The 26,141-nt window shown below is 42.5% G+C and overlaps 1 protein-coding gene, 1 long non-coding RNA gene and 3 other non-coding genes across 6 annotated transcripts; 4 read left to right on the top strand and 1 right to left on the bottom strand.

Moving 5' to 3' along the window:
* Window positions 1-12,753: 12,753 nt before the first annotated feature.
* On the bottom strand, window positions 12,754-22,917 carry si:ch211-51c14.1 (protein kinase C and casein kinase substrate in neurons protein 3). Of its 2 annotated transcripts, none has more exons than XM_010874127.4 (10): window positions 22,489-22,917; window positions 20,819-20,886; window positions 18,502-18,658; window positions 18,006-18,241; window positions 17,696-17,851; window positions 17,445-17,620; window positions 17,024-17,144; window positions 16,731-16,810; window positions 13,526-13,605; window positions 12,754-13,437 (listed from the first exon to the last, which is right to left on the bottom strand). In XM_010874127.4, exons 2-10 carry the CDS (start codon window positions 20,876-20,878, stop codon window positions 13,328-13,330), a joined length of 1,176 nt encoding a protein of 391 aa, XP_010872429.1. In that variant the 5' UTR covers window positions 20,879-20,886; window positions 22,489-22,917; the 3' UTR covers window positions 12,754-13,327. The 2 variants fall into 2 exon arrangements, with proteins under 2 accessions (XP_010872429.1, XP_010872428.1); XM_010874126.4 differs by having other exon boundaries at window positions 20,819-20,883; window positions 22,489-22,916.
* A 1,015-nt stretch (window positions 22,918-23,932) lies between these two features.
* LOC105012947 lies at window positions 23,933-25,799 on the top strand. The gene is made up of 4 exons (XR_828209.3): window positions 23,933-23,999; window positions 24,477-24,511; window positions 24,704-24,743; window positions 25,627-25,799. It is a non-coding gene; the product is annotated as an uncharacterized LOC105012947 (long non-coding RNA).
* On the top strand, window positions 24,318-24,408 carry LOC114840455. The gene has a single exon (XR_003782649.1). It is a non-coding gene; the product is annotated as a small nucleolar RNA SNORD88 (small nucleolar RNA).
* LOC114840456 lies at window positions 24,552-24,640 on the top strand. Its single transcript, XR_003782650.1, has one exon. It is a non-coding gene; the product is annotated as a small nucleolar RNA SNORD88 (small nucleolar RNA).
* LOC114840454 lies at window positions 25,449-25,537 on the top strand. The gene has a single exon (XR_003782648.1). It is a non-coding gene; the product is annotated as a small nucleolar RNA SNORD88 (small nucleolar RNA).
* Window positions 25,800-26,141: the final 342 nt, after the last annotated feature.

The raw sequence follows: 26,141 nt of genomic DNA on the forward strand, positions 1-26,141 counted from the left end.
TTTGGCTTCCCGCCATCTGATGAGCATGTCAGGAAGGGTAGCAGTTGATAGAGTTTTGGCGTTGGATGGTGGTTGGGCAGCCAGTGCCTGGTTATGGGTTGTATTGCTAACTGGCCTGAAAACAGGGTCAGCCTGCATTCATGAACTGTGGTTGTAGGACAGGATTGTGCTGGCTCTTTTGCTTGAGCTGGACCAGGACTGAGCTGGTCTGCTATTGCCTTGGAAGGTGACTTAGCCAATAACCTGTTCAGCTCCTGGCTGTATTATTGTCCAGAAAAATGCAACAAAAATCAGTTTTCCATTAAATATGTTTTGCATAACAAGTGTTTCCAGCAAAAGCAATTAATTTTGAATATGAAAACAGGCCTACTCATTACGACAAATGCTTTAATTAACAATTTTACCCTACTTCGCAGCCTGGTTCTAAAACAAATGCAATCAATGTTCACCTGGTGCCAAACAAACCTATCTGTGGTCCTGGGTCAGATAACAGAACTCCCTCAGAGGGTGACATATTTAAAGGACATATTTGAATAGTAATAGCATTCCCCTAACTCCACAACAATCAAACTCCACCCCGCTTTGAACTGGTTTCTCAGTACAGCACCTTCAATTCCTTTTAATTAAACGTTCCAGAGTGTTTCAAAAACAAACTGAACTTAACCAAAAGATTCTGCTCCTGGCCATATTCCAACAGAAAGTCTGTGCCCATTTACTGTATGGAGTTGCTGCACTAAGGCTGCATTCCAATACGGAAGTCAGCGCTCGCACACAGAACGGCGATCCTTCTGGGTTTCGATATGTCACCCGAACCTCAAAGCTTTCCTCCTGGATCTGCATAATAAACAACACCCAACTCTTCTGCAGTTCAGCACATTTCAAACCAATACCCAAACCTCACAATCCCAAAATCACTTCCAATTCCCAAACTCTTTGTTTATCATAATGTTTATGTGGCTTAAATGTATATACACTCACCTAAAGGATTATTAGGAACACCATACTAATACTGTGTTTGACCCCCTTACGCCTTCAGAACTGCCTTAATTCTACGTGGCATTGATTCAACAAGGTGCTGAAAGCATTCTTTAGAAATGTTGGCCCATATTGATAGGATAGCATCTTGCAGTTGATGGAGATTTGTGGGATGCACATCCAGGACACCAAGCTCCCGTTCCACCACATCCCAAAGATGCTCTATTGGGTTGAGATCTGGTGACTGTGGGGGCCATTTCAGTACAGTGAACTCATTGTCATGTTCAAGAAACCAATTTGAAATTATTCGAGCTTTGTGACATGGTGCATTATCCAGCTGGATGTAGCCATCAGAGGATGGGTACATGGGGTTCATAAAGGAATGGACATGGTCAGAAACAATGCTCAGGTAGGCCGTGGCATTTAAACGATGCCCAATTGGCACTAAGGGGCCTAAAGTGTGCCAAGAAAACATCCCCCACACTATTACACCACCACCACCAGCCTGCACAGTGGTAACAAGGCATGATGGATCCATGTTCTCATTCTGTTTATGCCAAATTCTGACTCTATCATCTGAATGTCTCAGCAGAAATCGAGACTCATCAGACCAGGCAACATTCTTTCAGTCTTCAACTGTCCAATTTTGGTGAGCTCGTGCAAATTGTAGCCTCTTTTTCCTATTTGTAGTGGAGATGAGTGGTACCCGGTGGGATCTTCTGCTGTTGTAGCCCATCAGCCTCAAGGTTGTGCGTGTTGTGGCTTCACAAATGCTTTGCTGCATACCTCGGTTGTAACGAGTGGTTATTTCAGTCAAAGTTGCTCTTCTATCAGCTTGAATCAGTCGGCCCATTCTCCTCTGACCTCTAGCATCAACAAGGCATTTTTGCCCACAGGACTGCCGCATACTGGATGTTTTCCCTTTTCACACCATTCTTTGTAAACCTTAGAAATGGTTGTGCGTGAAAATCCCAGTAACTGAGCAGATTGTGAAATACTCAGACCGGCCCGTCTGGCACCAACAATCATGCCACGCTCAAAATTGCTTAAATCACCTTTCTTTCCCATTCTGACATTCAGTTAGGAGTTCAGGAGATTGTCTTGACCAGGACCACACCCCTAAATGCATTGAAGCAACTGCCATGTGATTGGTTGATTAGATAATTGCATTAATGAGAAATTGAACAGGTGTTCCTAATAATCCTTTAGGTGAGTTTATGTATGTGTGTGTGTGTGTGTGTGAAATCATATCTCCCATGTTTTGCTACAGAAAGGCCATTTCTCATGCCCTGGGGACATACGCAGTATCAATGGCAGAAGCAGACCCAGTCTTTCCGTTGATATAGGCCTGTTTTCCCCAGCGCTTCATATATCACGTCACTTCGGCCAGACTGGCTTGGCGTTCAGATGTCCATTTTAAAGCTTGATGCACTCTTTCTGTATGGATCTGGCTACCATGCCAGTAAAGCACTTCACTCTGAGAAAGGAATTACACTCCAGAGGTTTTTCTAAGACTGATTGAAAAGGGAGTGGGTGTCAGCTGGTGGTGGGGGGGGGGGGGGGGGGGGGGGTTAAGGCTACTGGACAGGGCCAACGTAAACAAACTGACCCTTGCCAAAATGCCAACATGCAGGGTGGGGGGAGGTTAGGGAAGGGGGGGCATTAGGTTTTTCTGTTAGTGAGGGGTGAGGCCGAAACACGGTGGGATCAACAGATAAATAGAGCCCGTGTGGAGGAAGACGTGTGGAGGGGGAAATGAGGGACTGGGAATAGCTCGGGAAGATGGAGAGAAAGAGAGAGGAGGATTTGTTGCTGTTTTCCATGTTTGGTTACTCAAGCTAATGAACAGTAATTAGACAGCAGACAATTAACTCTGACCATCAGACTAAAACGAGGAGCGCAGGGACACGAGGAGAGACAAAACAGAAAGGAGGAGAGGGATGACTAATGACAGCAGAGATGACCAGGAGGCTGTGGAAAGAAGACTGTAGTAAATGTACTAGTGCATGTGTGTAATGTTAATGAGCGTGTGTGTGTCTGCCTCTGTCTGAAGCTGTGTGTGTTCGTCTGTATGTGTGCGCTTGTGTCCGTGCTCAATCGTCGTGCATCTGTGAGCACGCGTGTGTCTGTGTGTGTGTAAGTGCCCGTGGGTATAAGCATGTCTGTGTGTGTGTGTGTGTGTGTGTGTGGTAGCTCCAGCAGAGGGAGCTGTGTAAGCTCATGTGTTGTACATGGCCATCTGGCTCTTGCGGTCAGAGCAGAGGAGATGCCGAAGTTCCAGTTAACTCTCTCCCTGCCGGTCCCTCCTGTACCGATGCCAGGCCGGCCTTAGTGGGGTTCAGTCTGGAGCTCAGTGATACCGTCAACTAATTATTCTTGGATCAGAACCGATTAAGGTAGATAGTGTCTGTTAAACTGGAGTAAATGCAGACTCTTTTCTGGGATCTGTTGTTGGCTTGTAGAAAGCCAGAGGGTTGATTTCCTAATCTGACTGTTGATGCACAAAGTGCCTTTCAAACACATATATACGCACTGATGCACAGATGCGCACAGATGTGTGTGCGCACACACAAGCGCGGGCACACACACACACACATATGCAAGCACACACACCACTCTTAACATTTGCATCATATACTCACACACACACACACACAGATGCGCACACACACGCAGACACAGACAGACGTTTGCACAGATGCACACACACACTCACACACACGTGCACACACACGCAGACACAGACAGACGTTTGCACAGATGCACACACACACTCACACACACGTGCACACACAGAGCCCCGTTAGCCGATCACCTCGGTGGCTTGCTGTCCTTCCTTTAATTAAGGTAATTGAAACGCTAGAATAAATGTCTTCCTGAATGCTCATTATTTTTGGGAATTTTGAAATGAAAGAAATGCGCTTATTCACACGGCAGCGAAGAGTCAGAGAGGCCGCCCTCCCTTTGTCCTTGGCTGACCCTGTCACCGGTCAAGCCGTCTCCCCCAGCCTATGGTCCTCCCCCTGGGGCTGGCTTGCTCATCGCTGGCCTCTACTGACCTGTAGCTACCAGCAGATCCTGCAGACATCCTGAACACTGCTACTTATTTAGAGCTGTCATTTCCCCCCCGCTTTCCCTTCCTGTCGCCACTCCATCAACCAGCCTGGGGTGTTGCGTCAGCTTTCGGCTAAAGGGGGTTCTAGCTAAGCAAAGGTTATACAGGCTTTCTGAGGTAGAGAGCATACAGAAATCGGCGACGGGCATATGAGCTGTGTAGGATGACGTGTTGCTGGACCAGCTGCACCCAGTGTGCTCTCTGTTTAACCCAGGGCTGCGTTCAGTACACAGTCACCTTCCACGTTCTGCTATGTGGAACAAACGTGCCTCTCTGACACTTAGAATCAGTATTCAGCACCGGCGCGTTCTTGTTCATTTCCATCCGCAACTGTCGAAGAACCCTTCGCAGCAGAACGTTGCGGCGCTGGTATTAGTCTGTAGCTGGGAGTTGTGGTCCCCACAGAGGGTGGTGTTGGGGACGTGATAGCCCATCTGTGACGACAGCGTGACTGACAGGCTGAGAGCGCACGTCTGCTAATTTGCTCATCTGCTCCATGTCTTTTTAGCAGGGACGGTGAGTCATTCTTTACACACACCGGTTTGTGTTTATATCACAGAGGGGATACCCACAGGCACGCACCTGCTGCACACACACACACACACACACAGACACACACAGACAAACCCAAATACGCAGATGTACTCACACACAGACGAACACACACCTTCAGCTACACTGAATCGTATTATTGATTACAGTATGAATAAACATATTCCATCTCCCTATAGCACACAGTCAGCAACATATACAGTAGTTACATGCGTACACATAATATAAAAGCATGCCTTTGATTTGCCTTCAAGGAAACATCTTGCATTCTCATTCATCTTCAGACAGACATGCAATGAGTCAGACTAACACCGTTTCTGGGGCTTTTAATTATGTATTTTTTTTTCTAGCTCCATGGCAACCCAAAGTTCTGCTTGTCACAGCATGAAAGATGAGGGAATAAAGACATTTTCTCATTATGCTGCTCCCCCAGTGAGCATATTTCTCCTGGAGACAGGACTAGCCTTGAATCTGATCCCATAGCGCCCCCTTCTGGCTGAGATACAGAGGTGTGGGGATAGAGATGAAAAGACAGGGTGTACAGTACAAACACAGTAGACATCTTCGGCTGGTCTAAGGCTAGGCAATAAATAGATTTTCATTGTCCCAACCGCATGTCCAAACCCTTATTATCGTGGGGGGCTGGACTCCAGGTTAGGGGCGTTAGAGTTGTGTGCAAGCAGTGGTAAATTGGCAGAAATAATATGTTGATAGAAATTAGTTCACTTTTTGATTAAAAAAAAAGTGTTCGGTATACACATATTCAGAACTGACAAAATGATATAGCCTATTCTTTATATAAACCATGTTTGAAACTAATAATTAAACAGGAGTAAGCCTTATTTCAAACCTTGCACAACATAATGATTTTGATACCTTAGGCCGGGCATTGCATTCTCTTGTAGACTATATGAACATAAATAAGACATACATTATGGAAGCTTACATTTTAAACATGAATACTGCCAGTGTTCAAATGGAAGTGCAAACTATTTGGGACATTGTTTTCTCTTCTGGCCTTCCGACCGTTTCACTTGTCATAGGCCTGACTGCTTTACACTAAATCATGAGCGAGAGAGAACTATGGTTATGTTAATCTTTCCTTCGGCAAGGAGTGATTTCCAGTAGTTATTCGATAAGTCTATGTTGCAAATGCTTTTCAATTGTCTCTCTCATTATTATACTAAAAAAATATGAAATCGAACTCCTTTAGTAGGCTGCAGTGAATTCATGAATTTGATGGTTGATCATTAAGGGGAGAATGAAAAAGAATGTCCATCTCAATTAAACATTTTGTGCTACCTGCTACTCTAGCTCTTTCTACAGTATTTATTGTTCTCTTGCATTAGACTAATAATCTAACTAGCTCGTACTGTATTTTTTTAAATCAAAATCATCTTGACTGTTTACATGGTTGAGTTTGATCTGTGAATGATGGGAGATGTGATGTATGGTAGTCCACGAGCCATTGTCCAGAAGTCCAAAAACTTTAGGTTTCAGTTTGGCCCCTCCATATGGCCAGTGAATAGCCCTGTCTAAGACAATGTACTGAAGGCGGTTGGTTCCATGTTTACCTGAAGATAAATGGAAGACACATTTGACCAGTTTGCCTTTGAGAGCTCCCTTGCATCAGACAGAAATGGATGTCAGGGGACCATTAGCATGTAAATGACTTGTTTCCAATCTGTGGTAATTGTTATGTGTTGGCATGGCACCTACTGAACGTAAGAGATGAGCTTGCTTAATGAAAATAAATCCCTGCGTTTTCTCTCAGTGGAATTAGAGGGATGTGCTGTGCTCCCACATTGATAATAAGCTTTGCTTGAATGGGCCAAGTGAACGCCCAGATGTAAGGTTATTGGGTAAGAAAAACTACAGAGACTTACAAGGTAATATTAACCTGTAGATCAGTTGACAACATTTTGCACCCGGGAGATGAGTTGTGAGAAGGTCCAATAAGGTGAATTCATCCTTTGGATGAACTATCCCTTTAAGCATAATTTCACCCCCAGTGCCTCTCACACTCCATATGTGTGAGTCTAAACCACCACACCAGCAATAAATTTTTTGTCGCCTTCCCAGTAAAAAAGAGAGGGAGCGTACAGAGGTTCCGTATGACTTGATTGGTAGAGGATAGTGCCTTCAGCACCAGTGTTATGGGTTAGATTACCCTAGTGGGGGCGCTATAGAAATGTGTACACATTTCACTGCTGTTTGTCCCTCAGCTAAATGACTACAATATAAATGTGATGTAGAATATTTAGCTCCTGTCTGTCAGTCAGATGTCCTTGAATAGTAATTTCTACAATCCAAAAATGCAATGGTCACAAAACCAAAGTGAGACCAATTGCACAGAAACAATGTTTATTATCCAGCAGTCTGTGAATCCCAAACCAGCCCCTCTGCCAAACACACTTGATTGGACAGCACTCCGTTGTCACGTATTTCTTAGGAAAGTCAGACTTCCAGAGTGTGGGGACGGGATTGATAAACGCTTTAACTTTAGGACGCACTCGTGACTTGAATGATACAATTCATGTTCCTCTTTTAATTAAAAAAACAAGCACGAAATTCACATCAACAAATCCCTCCTGTCGTTTTAGAAGGAATTAACCTAATTTACAATAATACATTTAACTGAGAAGATATTTTGCCTTTGACACTTGTCAAGTCTCAAAATTAGACATAAATGCCTGTGTCATATAATTAATTACGCCTATTCATTATTTTGTGTGAAATTGCACATAAAAAGTAATGTGGTGCCTTATGGGACCCTGCTTGGCTCAGGAAGCCTGCTTGGTAGCACAGACACATGGAATACGCTTGGCTCATGAAACCTGCTTGGTAGCACAGGCACATGGAATACGCTTGGCTCATGAAACCTGCTTGGTAGCACAGGCACATGGAAGACGCTTGGCTCATGAAGCCGGCTTGGTAGCACAGGCACATGGAAGACGTTTGTCTCATGACGCCTGCTTGGTAGCACAGACACATGGAAGACGTTTGTCTCATGACGCCTGCTTGGTAGCACAGTCACATGGAAGACGTTTGTCTCATGACGCCTGCTTGGTAGCACAGTCACATGGAAGACGTTTGTCTCATGACGCCTGCTTGGTAGCACAGACACATGGAAGACGTTTGTCTCAGGAAGCCTGCTTGGTAGCACAGACACATGGAAGACGTTTGTCTCATGACGCCTGCTTGGTAGCACAGACACATGGAAGACGTTTGTCTCATGACGCCTGCTTGGTAGCACAGTCACATGGAAGACGTCACTGGAGGACCTAATTAGCCTCTAAATTCTTGATCATTTTCATTCCCCTCAATTTGGGGACACTGATGTGTGCAAATGTGGAGGCACGCATCAGTGCACAAATGGAAGACCCAGAACAGAGAAGAGATCCATTAGGGATTCAGCCTGAATTGGTCAGATTCACTGACCACTGCTTGGGGAGGAGAATAGGTCTTTAATTGCTCTACTACTTTCACCGTTTTAATATAAACATTTTATTCATTGTCTCTCAAACCAGGACTTTTCAGCCCCATGCTTCCTATTCACATATTTCTATACGTACCCTGCACTGATAACGTGCATGAAAGGACCATTCAAATATAAAAAACCAGTTTAATGCATTCAAATGCTTTGAACGTGTAGAGAAACATGTTGTATCATAAATGAATCTAAGCAAAGGCATTCATATTAATATGCTTTGTTTTACATGTGCCTTTGTTGTACATAACCTTTATTGAAGTGTTATTTAATTTAAGTGGACACATTACAATCATACCACCTGTTTGTGGGAACATTGTGGAGTTCCTGTCTCGGACGCAGATCAGCCCTGAAGTCAGGAACGAGTGTGAACTGTTTACTCAGTGGAGAGCGTGGAGCTTACAGCTCTGAAATAACTCCGCTGAAGTTAAATTCTGAATTGGTTAGGCTAAGGAGTAAGGTTATAAGTGTTTGAGTTTTGGAGTAAAAGTCAAAAGTCCCACTGCCGAGCAACTCACTATCTCCTTTGAATCCTCCAGACAAACCTGTCTACAGGATTCCTGAGACATGAGTGTGGAGTGTAGAGTGTGAATTCTGTCCATATGTTAATGTCACTTCCTGTCTGACTGAGAGATAGGTGACATCACTGGCAGATCAAGAGAAGTGATTGACCTGAATGTACCCAGACTGCTCTTCTCTGTGTGTGTGACACTACGGAGCCAGATATGACAGACTGACAGCTCCACTGATGTAACACCATCAACACACACCCCCCCCCCCCCCCCCCCCCCCCCCCCCCCCCCCCCACACACACACACACTGCAGGCTGGCCTCAGGGCATCAGGCAAAACCCAGGGAGGCCATAGGATGGCTGATAAACACACACATATGTCTGTACAGATACAGTATGCACACACAGACACACAAATACAAACGGACACACACATAGACTACTCATACACACAGACACACAAATACAAACGGACACACACATAGACACACACATACAAACCAACACACACATGCACATAGACACACACAGACACAAAGACACACAGACAGACACACTCACACACACACACTATGTGATGAGGTGTTTCACTGTGGCCTTCTGATGGTTGCGTTCTCAGACATCCAGTAGATGTTGTAGATGCTATATGTACCATACAACAACACCAATACAGTCATAAACATCACCCTAAACATGTCCTCACACTTCGTCTTCTGTCCCAAGAACATTGTGACAGAAATTAGCATCCTCTGTTTCCTTTCACTTTATTCTTTAGAAAGATACCTAGGAAAGGTTCAATTATACATCTCCACCAGACACTGAGGGCCAGGGCACATAGTCACAAAACACTTTATCTTACCACTAAGAGGCCTCCCAAATAGCAGTACATTTTCGAGCTAAGAGTTTCCTCTTGAAACCTATTCACAAAGCTGCTGAGACCAACTTGCCCTGGTTGACCCTGTTGCTATGGATGATGTTGTGTTCCACGAACGAGCTTACTCACTATGTGCACAGTGATTGGCTGATAGGGGAGGGGTCTCTGTCAATGATTTCATCATAGCAATACTCTAGAGGAATGTGTCATGTTGCCATATTGAAATAAAGATATTAAAATAGAAGTGTAAGCTAAGTGTCACTGATAAAACATGAAACCAAGAATGGTATACTGACTAGTCAAGATATGTCCAGTTAATTGTCTGCGTCTTACATGTCTGGCAGCTCGTAAACAATTAGCAGATTTGCATATAAGCAGCCTTTTAATTACCACACTAGAAGCACCATGGCAGTTAGTAAGACGTGATGCTACATCATGCAAACCAAAAATCGAACCAACCTGGACACATGAACGGTTTTTACATCTTAGCCAACTTGTGGATGAAAGGAAGGACATTATTAAAGGGAAATTTGGACTTGGGATAACTTCTAAAACCAAAAATGAAGCGTGGGAAAATACATGTTTGAAAATAAATGTGGCTTTCCCACTTCTGTCCAGAACCACCGATGAGTGTGAAAAGGCAAGGGGAGAGATTGAAGAATTCAAGCAACAAACTGCCACAGCTAATAGGACATTAGGCCAATCATTTTTTAACTTCACTACACCACAATGTTTTGTTCTCTATCAATGTATTTATCATATACAAAAATGACCATAAATGTATTTATACATAAATGAACCTCACTACAGATTATATTGACATGAAATCTATAATTCAAAACATTTATTGCATTTATTAGGAGGCTCAGCACCCAAGGCTCTATCTCCTATTGTCTCAGTGGTGGACAGGGTCCTTGGGCACTCAGACACCAGCATAACCTGGCTCATTACCCGACGGATTGTCTCAGCGGTGGACAGGGTCCTTGGGCACTCAGACACCAGCATAACCGGACTGATTACCAGGCAGATTGCCAGCAGCAGCCCTTTTAGGATTGTTTATGACTTGGTGTAAGTGACTTAGGAGTCCTCTTGATTACTTTTCACAGACTTAGGAGCTGGTTTTAGCGCTAAAACACTTTGTGAAATACTCCAAAAATGTAGGAGTCCGAAACTTAAGACTGACTCAGCAAGTTGGGAGCTACTTTTAGCCTTAAGATATTTTGTGAATACGGCCCCAGATCTTACAGTTTACAGCCATGCAGGTAGACTTCCTCTTCACAGACGATATACAGGAGACACATTTAAAAACGGAAGAGAAAAGACAGAACGGAACATTCAATTCAATCCTTAACTTTGGCAAATCTTTTTGTTAAGGGAAGGACATCTGTTAACGTGAGTCCATTTTCCCCACATCATATTCTCATAACACACAGGCTACAGGACAAATTGATTCTCAAACTATTATTGGTAGGGTTAAATATACTTTTGAATTGTGTGAAGTTACTGGTGAACTGTCTAAAGTAACTGGTGAATAAACTAATCGGGGGAAACGCTCACAGTCATTGTTTCAGTCCCTTCATAATAATTACTGACTAAAGCCTATCTAAGCACTGTGATGAGCCCTTCAGTTTGCATATATATATATATATATATATATGTATATATATATATATATATATATATATATATATACATATATATATATATATATATATATATATATGTATATATATATAGTGGGGAGAACAAGTATTTGATACACTGCCGATTTTGCAGGTTTTCCTACTTACAAAGCATGTAGAGGTCTGTAATTCTTATCATAGGTACACTTTAACTGACGGAATCTAAAACAAAAATCCAGAAAATCTCATTGTATGATTTTTTAATAATTAATTAGCATTTTATTGCATGACATAAATATTGGATCACCTACCAACCAGTAGGAATTCCAGCTCTCACAGACCTGTTAGTTTTTCTTTAAGAAGCTCTCCTGTTCTCCACTCATTACCTGTATAAACATAACCTGTTTGAACTCGTCACCTGTATAAAAGACACCTGTCCACACACTCAATCAAAAAGACTCCAACCTCTCCACAATGGCCAAGACCAGAGAGCTGTGTAAGGACATCAGGGATAAAATTGTAGACCTGCACAAGGCTGGGATGGGCTACAGGACAATAGGCAAGATGCTTGTTGAGAAGGCAACAACTGTTGGCGCAATTATTAGAAAATGGAAGAAGTTCAAGATGACGATCAATCTCCCTCGGTCTGGGGCTCCATGCAAGATCTCAACTCGTGGGGCATCAATGATCATGAGGAAAGTGAGGGATCAGCCCAGAACTACACGGCAGGACCTGGTCAATGACTTGAAGAGAGCTGGGACCACAGTCTCAAAGAACCATTAGTAACACACTACGCCGTCATGGATTAAAATCCTGCAGTGCACGCAAGGTCCCCCTGCTCAAGCCAGCGCATGTCCAGGCCCGTCTGATGATCCAGAGGAGGAATGGGAGAAGGTCATGTGGACTGATGAGACAAAAATAGAGCTTTTTGGTCTAAACTCCACTTGCCATGTTTGGAGGAAGAAGAAGGATGAGTACAACCCAAAGAACACCATCACAACCGTGAAGCATGGAGGTGGAAACATCATTCTTTGGGGATGCTTTTCTGCAAAGGGGACAGGACGACTACACCGTATTGAGGGGAGGATGGATGGGGCCATGTATCGTGAGATCTTGGCCAACAACCTCCTTCCCTCAGTAAGAGCATTGAAGATGGGTCATGGCTGGGTCTTCCAGCATGACAACGACCCAAAACACACAGCCAGGGCAACTAAGGAGTGGCTCCGTAAGAAGCACCTCAAGGTCCTGGAGTGGCCTAGCCAGTCTCCAGACCTGAACCCAATAGAAAATCTTTGGAGGGATCTAAAAGTCTGCATTGCCCAGCGACAGCCCCGAAACCTGAAGGATCTGGAGAAGGTCTGTATGGAGGAGTGGGCCAAAATCCCTGCTGCAGTGTGTGCAAACCTGGTCAAGAACTACAGGAAACGTATGATCTCTGTAATTGCAAACAAAGGTTTCTGTACAAAATATTAAGTTCTGCTTTTCTGATGTATCAAATACTTATGTCATGCAATAAAATGGTAATTAATTACTTAAAAATCATACAATGTGATTTTCTGGATTTTAGTTTGAGATTTTTTTTTGATAAAAATTACAGACTTCTACATGCTTTGTAAGTGGGAAAACCTGCTAAATCGGCAGTGTATCAAATACTTGTTCTCCCCACTGTTTATACACGTGTACATACACATGATACTGTCTTTCACTGAAGCTAAAGCAGGAGAATTGCAGTTCCACTACAAAACAATAGCCAACATATGATGAGGATATATACCGTGAATGTAGCAAACACATAGAAACAAGCATTGCATCACTCAAATTGTACATAAAGGCATCATGCATCATATAGCTGTCATTCAGCTGTTTCATGTAAATATATTAGACATTTTCCAAAATCTTTACACGATTAAAAAACCTGGATATTTGAAGTGTTCTGTTCGGTCTGCTAAATTACAATTTCGAGGAATCAGATCCTTATACCTCCTAATTCTAAGTCATATCTTTGGACAAAAGCTACACTGTGTTTCAATTCTGTTACACGGCTACTCGGACTGTCAAGTAGGCCACGGTGCCAACGTGTTTTACCAAGGAACGGGCCACGCTAAACATCAGCTTATCACCATTTCAGCTCTTAATGACGAAAACAAGCGACTTTCATTTGACTTCTCTTGTGTTTCTAATGGTGTGACTACAGCGCCTGCACATAGTTGGCTGGGTAGAGTCCCTCCCTCCCTCCATCCTTCATCCCTCGGCACCAACCCTGATCGTCCTCATCCTCAATCTTCAGGAATTCCTCACCTGGGGAGAACAGGGTAATCATAATCATATTATGAAAACAAATGAGCATGTTGCAATAGACATGCACACACGCAATGCAATGACCCACCTGCTTTAAATGAGAGCTCATCTGTCTCCTGTCCGTCATAGTCATAGAGAGCTCTGACCCGAACACCTCCAATCATTACACTGACAGACAGAGACAGACAGGGAAACAGACAGACAGGGAAACAGACAGACAGGGAAACAGACAGACAGGGAAACAGACAGACAGGGAAACAGACAGTGTCATCTTAAATGTTCAACCTATTATTGTCCCTATTATTTGTTTTCTATTGCCTTTTACTGTAATCCTTCTGTTGATGTTGTTTTATAGTCAGCCGTTTATTTGGCTATAATCTAATATTGTATTGTTAATTACAATTAATGTGTACTGTATGGCAATATTCAGATTGTTTCTCAAGCCTATAAACTATTTGAAAGAAAGAGAAACAAAGACAGAGAAAGTGGGAGCATATTACTCTAAATAAACCATACAGTAACTCTAACTAATAAAAACTGATTTGAAACATGACCTTGTCAGTATCACCCTGATGTACTGTGTATTCTACTACATGATGCTGTCAGTATCACCCTGATGTACTGTGTATTCTACTACATGCCCCTGTCAGTATCACCCTGATGTACTGTGTATTCTACTACATGACCATGTCAGTATCACACTGATGTACTGTGTATTCTACTACATGACCCTGTCAGTATCACCCTGATGTACTGTGTATTCTACTACATGTCCCTGTCAGTATCACCCTGATGTACTGTGTATTCTACTACATGACCCTGACAGTATCACCCTGATGTGCTTTGTATTCTACTACATGACCATGTCAGTATCACCCTGATGTACTGTGTATTCTACTACATGTCCCTGTCAGTATCACACTGATGTACTGTGTATTCTACTACATGACCTTGTCAGTATCACCCTGATGTACTGTGTATTCTACTACATGACCCTGTCAGTATCACCCTGATGTACTGTGTATTCTACTACATGTTCCTGTCAGTATTACACTGATGTACTGTGTATTCTTCTACATGTCTCTGTCAGTATCACATTGATGTACTGTGTATTCTACTACATGTCCCTGTCAGTATCACCCTGATGTACTGTGTATTCTACTACATGACCTTGTCAGTATCACCCTGATGTACTGTGTATTCTACTACATGTCCCAATTAGTATCACCCTGATGTGCTTTGTATTCTACTACATGACCGTGTCAGTATCACCCTGATGTACTGTGTATTCTACTACATGACCCTGTGATTATCACACTGATGTACTGTGTATTCTACTACATGACCCTGACAGTATCACCCTGATGTGCTTTGTATTCTACTACATGACCCTGTCAGTATCACATTGATGTACTGTGTATTCTACTACATGTCCCTGTCAGTATCACCCTGATGTACTGTGTATTCTACTACATGACCCTGTCAGTATCACACTGATGTACTGTGTATTCTACTACATGACCCTGACAGTATCACCCTGATGTGCTTTGTATTCTACTACATGACCTTGTCAGTATCACCCTGATGTACTGTGTATTCTACTACATGACCCTGTCAGTATCACCCTGATGTACTGTGTATTCTACTACATGTTCCTGTCAGTATTACACTGATGTACTGTGTATTCTTCTACATGTCTCTGTCAGTATCACATTGATGTACTGTGTATTCTACTACATGTCCCTGTCAGTATCACCCTGATGTACTGTGTATTCTACTACATGTCCCAATTAGTATCACCCTGATGTGCTTTGTATTCTACTACATGACCGTGTCAGTATCACCCTGATGTACTGTGTATTCTACTACATGACCCTGACAGTATCACCCTGATGTGCTTTGTATTCTACTACATGTCCCAATTAGTATCACCCTGATGTGCTTTGTATTCTACTACATGACCGTGTCAGTATCACCCTGATGTACTGTGTATTCTACTACATGACCCTGTGATTATCACACTGATGTACTGTGTATTCTACTACATGACCCTGACAGTATCACCCTGATGTGCTTTGTATTCTACTACATGACCCTGTCAGTATCACATTGATGTACTGTGTATTCTACTACATGTCCCTGTCAGTATCACCCTGATGTACTGTGTATTCTACTACATGTCCCTGTCAGTATCACCCTGATGTACTGTGTATTCTACTACATGACCCTGTCAGTATCACACTGATGTACTGTGTATTCTACTACATGTTCCTGTCAGTATTACACTGATGTACTGTGTATTCTTCTACATGTCTCTGTCAGTATCACATTGATGTACTGTGTATTCTACTACATGTCCCTGTCAGTATCACCCTGATGTACTGTGTATTCTACTACATGTCCCAATTAGTATCACCCTGATGTGCTTTGTATTCTACTACATGTTCCTGTCAGTATTACACTGATGTACTGTGTATTCTTCTACATGTCTCTGTCAGTATCACATTGATGTACTGTGTATTCTACTACATGTCCCTGTCAGTATCACCCTGATGTACTGTGTATTCTACTACATGTCCCAATTAGTATCACCCTGATGTGCTTTGTATTCTACTACATGACCGTGTCAGTATCACCCTGATGTACTGTGTATTCTACTACATGTCCCTGTCAGTATCACACTGATGTACTGTGTATTCTACTACATGACCCTGTCAGTATCACCCTGATGTACTGTGTATTCTACTACATGACCCTGTGATTATCACACTGATGTACTGTGTATTCTACTACATGACCCTGACAGTATCACCCTGATGTGCTTTGTATTCTACTACATGACCCTGTCAGTATCACATTGATGTACTGTGTATTCTACTACATGTCCCTGTCAGTATCACCCTGATGTACTGTGTATTCTACTACATGACCCTGTCAGTATCACACTGATGTACTGTGTATTCTACTACATGTCCCAATCAGTATCACCCTGATGTGCTTTGTATTCTACTACATGACCGTGTCAGTATCACACTGATGTACTGTGTATTCTACTACATGTCCCTGTCAGTATCACACTGATGTACTGTGTATTCTACTACATGACCCTGTCAGTATCACCCTGATGTACTGTGTATTCTACTACATGACCCTGTCAGTATCACACTGATGTACTGTGTATTCTACTACATGACCCTGACAGTATCACTCTGATGTGCTTTGTATTCTACTACATGACCCTGTCAGTATCACCCTGATGTACTGTGTATTCTGATAAATGGAGACACTCTTACCTTCTCTCTATTGTGCTTTGTAGTGCCTCTACCTCTTTATGTTTCTTCACCTTTTTGCTTTTCTTTTCTGGTGTCCAATCCTGATAGAGAGGATTCATTAGAGTCCATGGAGGCGGAAGGCAGGCGGTTCAATATATAACACTCAGTATGCTGGCCCACAGTCATGCCATGCAGTCTGCAACCTCAGCTTGTAACACTGTTCATGAAGGCTACCGCATTACAGATGACAGATGGCATTCCAGTCCATTAAGCTCTGTGTATTTCCACCAGCCCACCCAGTGTGTGTGTTTCACCTGGAACTGAGGCCAGTCAGTGGGCATGCCTGGTCCGTGGGTGTTCTTCCACCAGCGCAGGTCGTCCTGTTCATTAATGGCCATGAGTGTATTGTGGAGCTCATTATACACAGCTTTCACACTGCAGAAGAGCAAGAGAACATGGGGAGTGGTTAAATACATAGACAGATAGATAGATAGATAGATACAGTAGATAAAGATAGATACCACAAAGAAAAATATAAAGTGTAGGTCCGATGTTTTTTAAGCTGAAATAAATGATCCCAGGAAGAGAAGAAGCTTATTAAATTGCATAATCATTACACAGTTCAACCTTCTGCTGAGGAGAATAAAAGGTGACTCAAATGCAAGTGAGAGAATGGGTCTGGAGACACACACAATACCCCTATAACAGTCTGACTGCTGGTTTAGCCTACATTACCTCTCATTGTTGGTGACATCCAGGTGTCTGTGGATGGACAGAAAAGCCTGTTTCAGGAAGCTGATCCTCTTCCTCTCCTCCTCTTGTGATTGGTCAAAAATAGACTCCATCTCCTCCATGTAGCGGGGTGCATAGCGGGTCACCTCTTCCAGAACCTTCTCATAGCGGGCTCGGACCTGGGTGAGCACAAATACACCCATTTTATCGAAATGTCTGTCTTCCTCTTTAGCATCTTACTGTCTGTCACTCACTTTCTCTGTCTCCTGCTGAGCAAGTTCTCTCTCCTCCTGGATCTTCTTCTGTTTCTCAATAGAAATGTCAGGGTTTCCCTTGGCGTGGGTCTCCCGGTCCCGGATTATCTGCTCCTTACGCTGCATTTTATGGAACGCACTCCTGGCTTTGTCCAGCTGAGGACGGCCACAGGACGACAGTGGCATTGGTGAGTCAATGTACAATCCCATTCAAATACATACAATTTCATATGAACACAAATTACTTCTCTGACCTATATTTCTCAGTGCAGAGTGCCTTTAAATTCTTTCCTTTTCAACCTATTCTAACCTTCTTCAGACGTTTGGCCCAAGGCTTCTGAGCACGTGAGAAGCCTGTGTCGAAGTCCTGGGACTCCTTAAAACCTCCAAAGAGCTTTTTATGGAAGGTCTCCTTCTGCCAGGTCCTGACCCGGTCGCCGTCCTCTGAAACCAGGGAACGGCACACGGACGAGTGAAGGGCAGAGAGGCGATCGGCTGAGGAGAGGAAACACTGCCACGCCTGTAGAAGGGATCCGTACAGCGGGCCTGTAGAGGGGGGAGAGTGGGAGTGAGGGATGAAGAGTGAACAACAGAGAAAAAAAGAGAGCGGAACGGCTCTTTGACTGCGGTTAAGGCAGCGCTAGTGGCATTGCTGACCTGTTAAATGCAGCATTCTACTATTTTCAGTTGTTGAGCAACAACTGATAATTTAATTGTCTCATTTCAGGTATTTTACTTGTACAAAAATCAACAGGAAACGTAATGGGCAAACGGCAATAGTGAGCCTATTCAAGTGTAGTACTCACTGGAGTCCACCAGGGGCTTCCACTTGTTGCTCCACTCGCTCAGCTGCTGAGCGTATAGCCTCTCCACGCGAGCCCTCTCCTGGAAGCATGCCACAATGTCGTTGCACGCCTGGAAGGCATCCTCTGTGCGCTTTACTGTTCTGTGGTAGTTCCCAGGCTAGGGGGAGGGCGAAAAGGATGAGGGGAGAGAGTGAAAAGATTTCAATTGGGCCATACAAGACTATAGCAATGGATTTGTTGACATGGATAGTCCAGTACTCTCAGTCATGTAACAATTTAGCATGTATCCACTGTAACCTCTATGTACCTGTGAACTGCAACGTGTTCTCATCCTAATCTGGATCTGTTTTTCATTAGTTGTGTCATTTGAATAGTTTGAGGTTGCTATAAGTCACGTAGAAGCCTAATGAAGGCACCTCAGGGTCTGGCTGGTGAAGAAGGAGCCATAGACAGGCCAGTAAAAAGGGGCTGAAGAAAAGGGGGATGAAGAGCATTGCATTTTGGGTAATGGCATTACCAGAACCAGAGCTGTGTTTGTGGATGTGGAGTTTTGAAAAGGCTCCACTATTCCTCTGGCAGTTGTTACCCTTCCCTTTGATCAGTTGCAGTATGTTATTTAAAATCCTTTTTGTTTTCTATCTCGCTGAAACACACACTCTTTCACACACTCTTTGTCACACACATGTAAACACCTTTACACACACATTTCAAACAGTTTATATGCGCAACTGTCTCTCTTTCAGATCAACTTCCATCTGCCTCTCTCCCTGTGTCTGTTGTGGTTTATTTCGACTCTCTTCCCTTGTCTGAGAATTAAGTGAAAACAGCTGAGGAATCTTCCCCCGAGCCAACAGCACAGCACAGCCAACCAATCATAAGGGCTGAGACTACAACGGAGCTGGCACAACTAGCCAATCATTGCATGAAACACTAGTCTTTCACAGGAAAAAAGGGTTGTCATGACATGGTACTCTATAGCAAATCACATTTCATGTACGTACAAATACAGTAGCATAATTACAATGATGTCCTCTGTTTACATAACATGCAGCACTAGAAACTGGAATGCATCAGAAAAAAACATGCTGATCACAGTCAATCTGACAGGAGTGGAGGGCCACTCTGTTCTACTCACACCACATCACTTCACTAGTAGTTGAGACAACACAAACACCATCATAGACTGAGTTACAGCACAACACTCACAACACATTCAAATGACTGTAGCCAGAAGGGGAGGGACAGAGAACAACACAAACAGGATGGGCTGGAAACACATCCAACATTACAGAGAGAGACAGATAGACAGAGAGAGAGAGAGAGAGAGAGAGAGAGAGAAATGAAAGTAGGACAATGACTCTCAGGGCCAATTGGCAAGAAGGGAAGGAGCAGAAACTAGTTAGTCTGATCAAGCTTCAATAGTTGGGTAATAGAGACAAAACCCAGCAATCCGACAGTCGCAAAACATGTATCAACCTATTAAGAAACATGCATTATGGAGTATCATTAAAAACGCCAAGACTTCCAATTGATAGACATACTGTCCATTTGGAGCTAAAGCACCAAATCTCAGAGGTGTTGATTATCAGGGAATAATATGACATGTATATATATATATAGCACATACAAACATGTGAAGTATATACATATATACATTGTATGAATGTAACGTATGTTCTGTAACACGTTACACCCATTAGAAATTGTGTTTCTCCCAACCTCTAACCCTAATCCTAACCCTAAAAACGGTATGCCTAAACCGAACTCTGTTGTGTCCTTAATTCAGTCTTATTGTCTTTCTGTAGGCCCATCACAACAACACTTCCAACTTTGCATTGTACACTACATACACGACTGAAATATTTAAACAAAAAGTTAAATCTGTGAGAATGGACACCTTATACAATTGATTTATGAATGGCTTTGCATGATTTCTTCAGTTGACTCAATGTGCCAATTCACTTCTATGTAAATGTTTATATGTAATAGCATTGCTTGCTTGTCAGTGACTGGTAAAATGCTCTTTGGTGGATTCAGGAAAAAATGCAAATTATATTTAAAACTGATGTCAAAGATTAAAAGTATCTGTTGTACCTGACACACGTTGTCTTCTAAATTATATTCATTCACACACTGAAGAAGGCATAATGCTGAAGTGTTTTATCTCCGCGTGTCTGATGCATTCATGAACAGTAAATTAAAAAAAATACTAAAGTGGAAAACCAACTGAATTAAGAAATAGGAACGTCACGACTCGTGTTCTACTGCGAACCCACTCAATTTTTTACATTTCGAATAAAAACACACCCACACATACCATCCAGAAGCTCTGCTTGTTGACATCTTCAGGGGTGTCCTCAAGAGGAAGTGTGGTCATGGTGGCTGCTGAAACAGAGGTGTATATGTTATCTACTTCAACACTGAGGGCACCTCAACTTACAACTTCAATACCCTCCTATAGGTGGGTAGTGGGATACAATGATGGAAAAAAAACATTGACAGCAGTTGGATTTTTACAGCAAAGTTTTATCTGAAATTATAAAATCAATGTAGACAGCAAAATATGATTTCTAAAGTGTCCAGTGTAGATTGATGACCACCAATATGTTAGACTGAGTTAATCAAGTATGGTACAGTATCAATATTATAACACAGACATGCAGCATTCTGGCATTCAAGTCACTGAGTCTAATACCCAGGATGGAATGGCCTCTCCCACAACTCTCAGCTATGAAACTTGAGCCATCCCAGAATAAACAGGGGGTAAAGGTCACCCACATATCCTCATCTCCCCCCTTTCTCACTCGCTGCTAATCTGCTGGTGGGCGTGTCTCACCATCTTTCCCTCAGAAAATACATAAAGATGGAGACCCATACCATTAACACACCACACATGCACACAAACTCACATGCTTAAAATCAACAGACCTGTGCTCAGATACACAAAATATCAATCACAGAGACATACTGCTCACAACAGAAATCTCTCTGTAGGCCTACAACGGGGAATGTAAAAAAAACCCAGTCTGTCACAAGACTAATCTTTTTCTGTCTGTTTTCCAGATCTCCCCATCTTCTCCTGCCTTAGTCACAGCCACTATCAGATCCAACCATTCTTCTGTATGGGACGCTATTCATGCATTATCACATGATACTTTAGTGAGAGCATGTGTTGAAGTGTGGATCCTCTCTTTCTCCAGACTGCCCTGCTGTCTGCCGGAATATTACACAAACCACAGGGTTTTTGGCTCCCTCTCACTACAGGAGGCCACAGATATAAAAAATAATTTCCTTCTTAACCTTTCACCCCTCTTCCTGTCCCCAGACTAGACCCTTTGCCTCTGGGCAGGGCTAGTCTGTGCCAGAACCACGAGGATGACCATTCAGTGGTTGTCTCTCTGTTATCCCATGATGACCACATTAAATGTTGTAGTCACAAAACCAGTCCTGTGCATACAGTATGTTGTGATACAGCAGGACAAATATAGATTTTTAAATAAGATCCCAACTAACTTCCACATACATAGACTAGCATTCAGATGCCCTCTGGTCTTGCAAAAATAGTTGATCTTCCCTCTCAGACAAAACTGTCTGTATCCTGTTCTGTTCATACCAGTGCAAAATCTCTGGAGGCGCCCTAAACTTTTGGAAGATCCAAGACATTTTTCAATCTACAAAAAAAGGGCAAACTTAAGGGTAAACGGCCAAGGCTGGCGCTGCCAACTCTCCCTGCCCCTATATATCCCCTCTCTCTTCTACCACCCGAGTACCCCTCACCGCCGTGCCACACATTCCCTCTCCTCCCCCCGTCCCCGTTTCGGCTGTCACACATAACGCAGCACATACGCCCGCACCTAGAGGAAATATATAGCAACATATGAAAGCCCCTGTGCAGAAATAGACTTACGGTAAGCAGTACGTGTCTTCGTGTGGTTTGTATCACTCAGATAATAAAGTTTGAATGAACATACATGGAAAGCTTCTTACCTCTCACTTGTCCTCTGTTACTGGTGTCCTCAGTGACTTAAGGCTCTTATTTTTCTGGGTTATGTTTCTTTACAACCTGGTTCACTGCCTTTCTGTCTCTTCTTTATCACTCCACCCCTGTGTCACTTCTTAGCCTGCTCAGTTTGTTTCGTAGTCCTCTCTTTTCTTTTCCACTCCCTTTGCCAGGGCTTTTGCTCCGTCTTTTCCCCTTTCTTTGGCTTACTGTCAGTCAGAGTTGACTGTCTTTTTCCCTCTCTCCTCCCTCACCCACTTTCTCTGTTCCCTGTTTCTTTGAAACAGCTGCAGGAAACTTACAGTATTCTCTGTCTCTCTGTATCTCACCACTGGACACCAACCTCCCACTAATGCTCTCTGTACCTCTCTCTCTCTACCCTGCTATCTCTACCACTTTTTCTCTTTACCTCCCCCTATCTTTCTTCAACTCTGTCTCAAATTGTTTTTTTTTTTGCCTGTGGTCAACAGTAGCAGCCTTTGACTTGGGCAGTTGGAAAGTACTGTGTGTGTTATATTTTGTAATTAACTGTTGTTAATTACTACACAATGCACATGAATGCTCTATGAGCCACTGAAACACAAAGAATAGATCATTAAACATGATCAAAGAAAAAATGGAAAACATACACCCCCAACAAGACCCTCATGTCTCTCCCCTATATTCCCTCTGGCTGATTGGGGGTCTGCCACAGCTGGAGAACATCCGGTGTGTGTTAGGGAGAAAGAGAGAGAGAGAGAAAGAGAGAAAGAGTGAGGGTGAGATAGAGTGAGATCTCTGAGAATGAACAGGAAGACAAACAACAGCACTCCCTTAAATACCTTATGACCACACGTCTAATACTATGCTATACCAGTGTTCTTGGTCTTGCCAGGACTTGTAAAAAAATAACCCAGAGGGAGTCGCTGACATGGTGACTCTGCAATGAAAACATTTATATGGCATATTTGAACTCATGTTTTTATGTTGGCAGAATAGACTCAAGGTTGTAATTATATTATAAACATATTGCACATCTAAAAATTCTGAAAAGGATATAGCTGCGATTCAGGGACGATGCAGTATGTCTACCGGTATCATCCACATTGTTAAGATATATAGGGGAGGCTGTTCACAAAAAGTAGATTTTCTTTTTAAATGAACACTGACTGTCAGTAGCCACGTTATAAAGTAGTCACTATCACACAGAATGGTCTCATCCATGGAAAAGTTGCAACTGAATAAATGGAAACTAATTAAATATGCATGCATATAGTAAACTTCAAATATATATATATATATATATATATATATATATATATATATATATATATATATTTCACATTTCGACTTCCATTTTTTAAATAACAAAGCGATTGTTTTTATTACGGCGCCTGTGGTGGACAGCCAATAAATTGGGTCCTAGTCTATATAAATCCTGGAATATAAAAGCGGCCATGTTGGTGCGAGAGCTTTCTTCTTGGGTTTGATGGTCTAGGGTTCCACGTGGTTGATGAGGGTGAGTGAGACGTCGCACGTGCTTAACTTTTTCCTCACTGGAATTGAACAAGACCTCTGCTTTTCTCTGCGCTCTGTTTTTGTGAGTCGGTTCGCAAGCTGTACATTACATTCAAGTTTTTCATATGTTATTAGCCAGCTAACGTTAGCTAGAGAAACTAATTTAATATCGACCTATTTGTTAACCTGCATACATCTTTCATTATATGTTTAGCAGATATAGGTCGTCTGATATAGCCTTTACAAAGTTAGTGACTTTTCCTCTTAACAAAGCTCCCGGTAGTTCGCTTAGCAGTGTCCGTGTGACGCGAATGTTGGACGTCTCCTGTGATGTTTAGCACTGGGCTCTGAGTGTAACTATGGCGATGAAAGTGCTCTCTGGCTTTGACAGGCCAGAGTCTGAGGAGATTCATTAAGTGTTTGTGTGACTGTCTGTGTAAAACTGCATTGTTCTTACTGTGGTCTTTATCTCCCTAAGATGAGAACTTCTCTAGAAGAGCCGGACTAAATCGAGTGAGTTGTTTTAACAGTATTTTAAGCTTCGGTAGTGTAACAAGTTCTGTGATGTTTTGCACTGGGCTCTGAGTAACTATGGCGATGAATGTGCACTCTGGCTTTGACAGGCCAGAGTCTGAGAATAATGTCCACGACCCATGAAACTGTTTATTTGCTATTTGTCCTAGTTAATATTCTGTTTCCTGTAAGGTATGAAGTTTACCCTGTATCAAACTGGACCTGGCTCAAGGTGAGTTTGTGTATGAATGACATGTAATGTCTTTGATATAGCCCTACACATGTAGTCTCACTCATGAGTTTTTATAACATTCTGTCATTTGGTTTAAAAACTGGGAAGTGACTGGGCCAGAGAAGTTTCTAATTTGTTCCGTGATGCTTGAAACATGCCTACCTTACCCAGAAATGACCTTACCCTAATTTTAGTAAGTGAAAGTAAATTGCATCATTCTAGTCATCAGCGTTTTCCAGCATCACATGACTGAGGGCCTGTTGATGGGGGTAAGGGGCTAGTTTGGATTCATGGGGCCCTTTTCTCCCGCATGTGAAGTTGCCAAAACTGCTGCAGCTGTTCTGACACGGAAATGATCAGCTCCTTAATTCAGTATGAGATTAATTCTAAATGGCTGCACTGTTCTTTAACCTTACATTCCGTTAAAGGCAGGGTTGTGCTTTGGTTAAATCTTTATGTACCAGTCGGAATACTGGTAGAAAATGCAGCATGTCGTCTTACTGAACTAAGGAATGTTTTCATAGATATATGCTGTGTTGGCCCTATGCTTAAGCATTTGGGAATGGAATGAAATTACCGTCTTGTAGGGTTTTCAAACATCACTTAGTGGGCACTTCTATGTGCATTTCAACTTCTAGCTCTAGTGCAAAAACTTATTTTAGTCTGTGATCTGGTCTAGTGGTTTTGCAACCACTAGCCCAGCTAATTCTCCTGTGATGTTTAGCACTGGGCTCTGAGTAACTTTGGTGATAAAAGTGCTCTCTGGCTTTGACAGGCCAGAGTCTGAGGAGAGATCCAGTATTTAATCCAATTTGGATTTTGACTGGGTTGATACTTTTCAGAATTACTTTGTCCTAATATGTACATTTTTTTCCCCATACAGATCTTGGATCTCTGGAAGATGCCCATTTGTGGTTGGGTAACCTAATGTAAAATGTTTTGTTAAATTGACCGTAACTTAATTGAATGGTGATTTGCATTGTTTCGGAGACACTCATCCAGAGTTATTTGCATACCTATTGTATTTGCATATGACAAATAAAACATTCAGCTTGATCTGGAAGTCTGACTTTTTTGCTCCACATGAGGCACTGTTTGCATGTTTCCAGGGATTTCCTGTTCAAATGAAGTAATATATATTCCCTTCCTGCTGTGTTACTTATGTACCCATTAATCAATTTAAAGTAACTTAAGATTTTAATGTTGGTTCACCATGGTTCAAGTACTACCAACAATTGTGAAATAAGTTAACTTTCTTCCCCTATATTTAAAGGGAACATCTGAACCCTATAAACGAAGTCTTAACCAAGCTGCATTTGTATTGGTGTTTGGCTGTTTTTGAGCCATCCTATGAACCCTGAAAAATCTGAGTCCCACTTAATTGGTGAACAGATCCAG

This window comes from Esox lucius, chromosome 11 (assembly GCF_011004845.1).
Source record: "Esox lucius isolate fEsoLuc1 chromosome 11, fEsoLuc1.pri, whole genome shotgun sequence".
Lineage (NCBI taxonomy): Eukaryota > Metazoa > Chordata > Actinopteri > Esociformes > Esocidae > Esox > Esox lucius.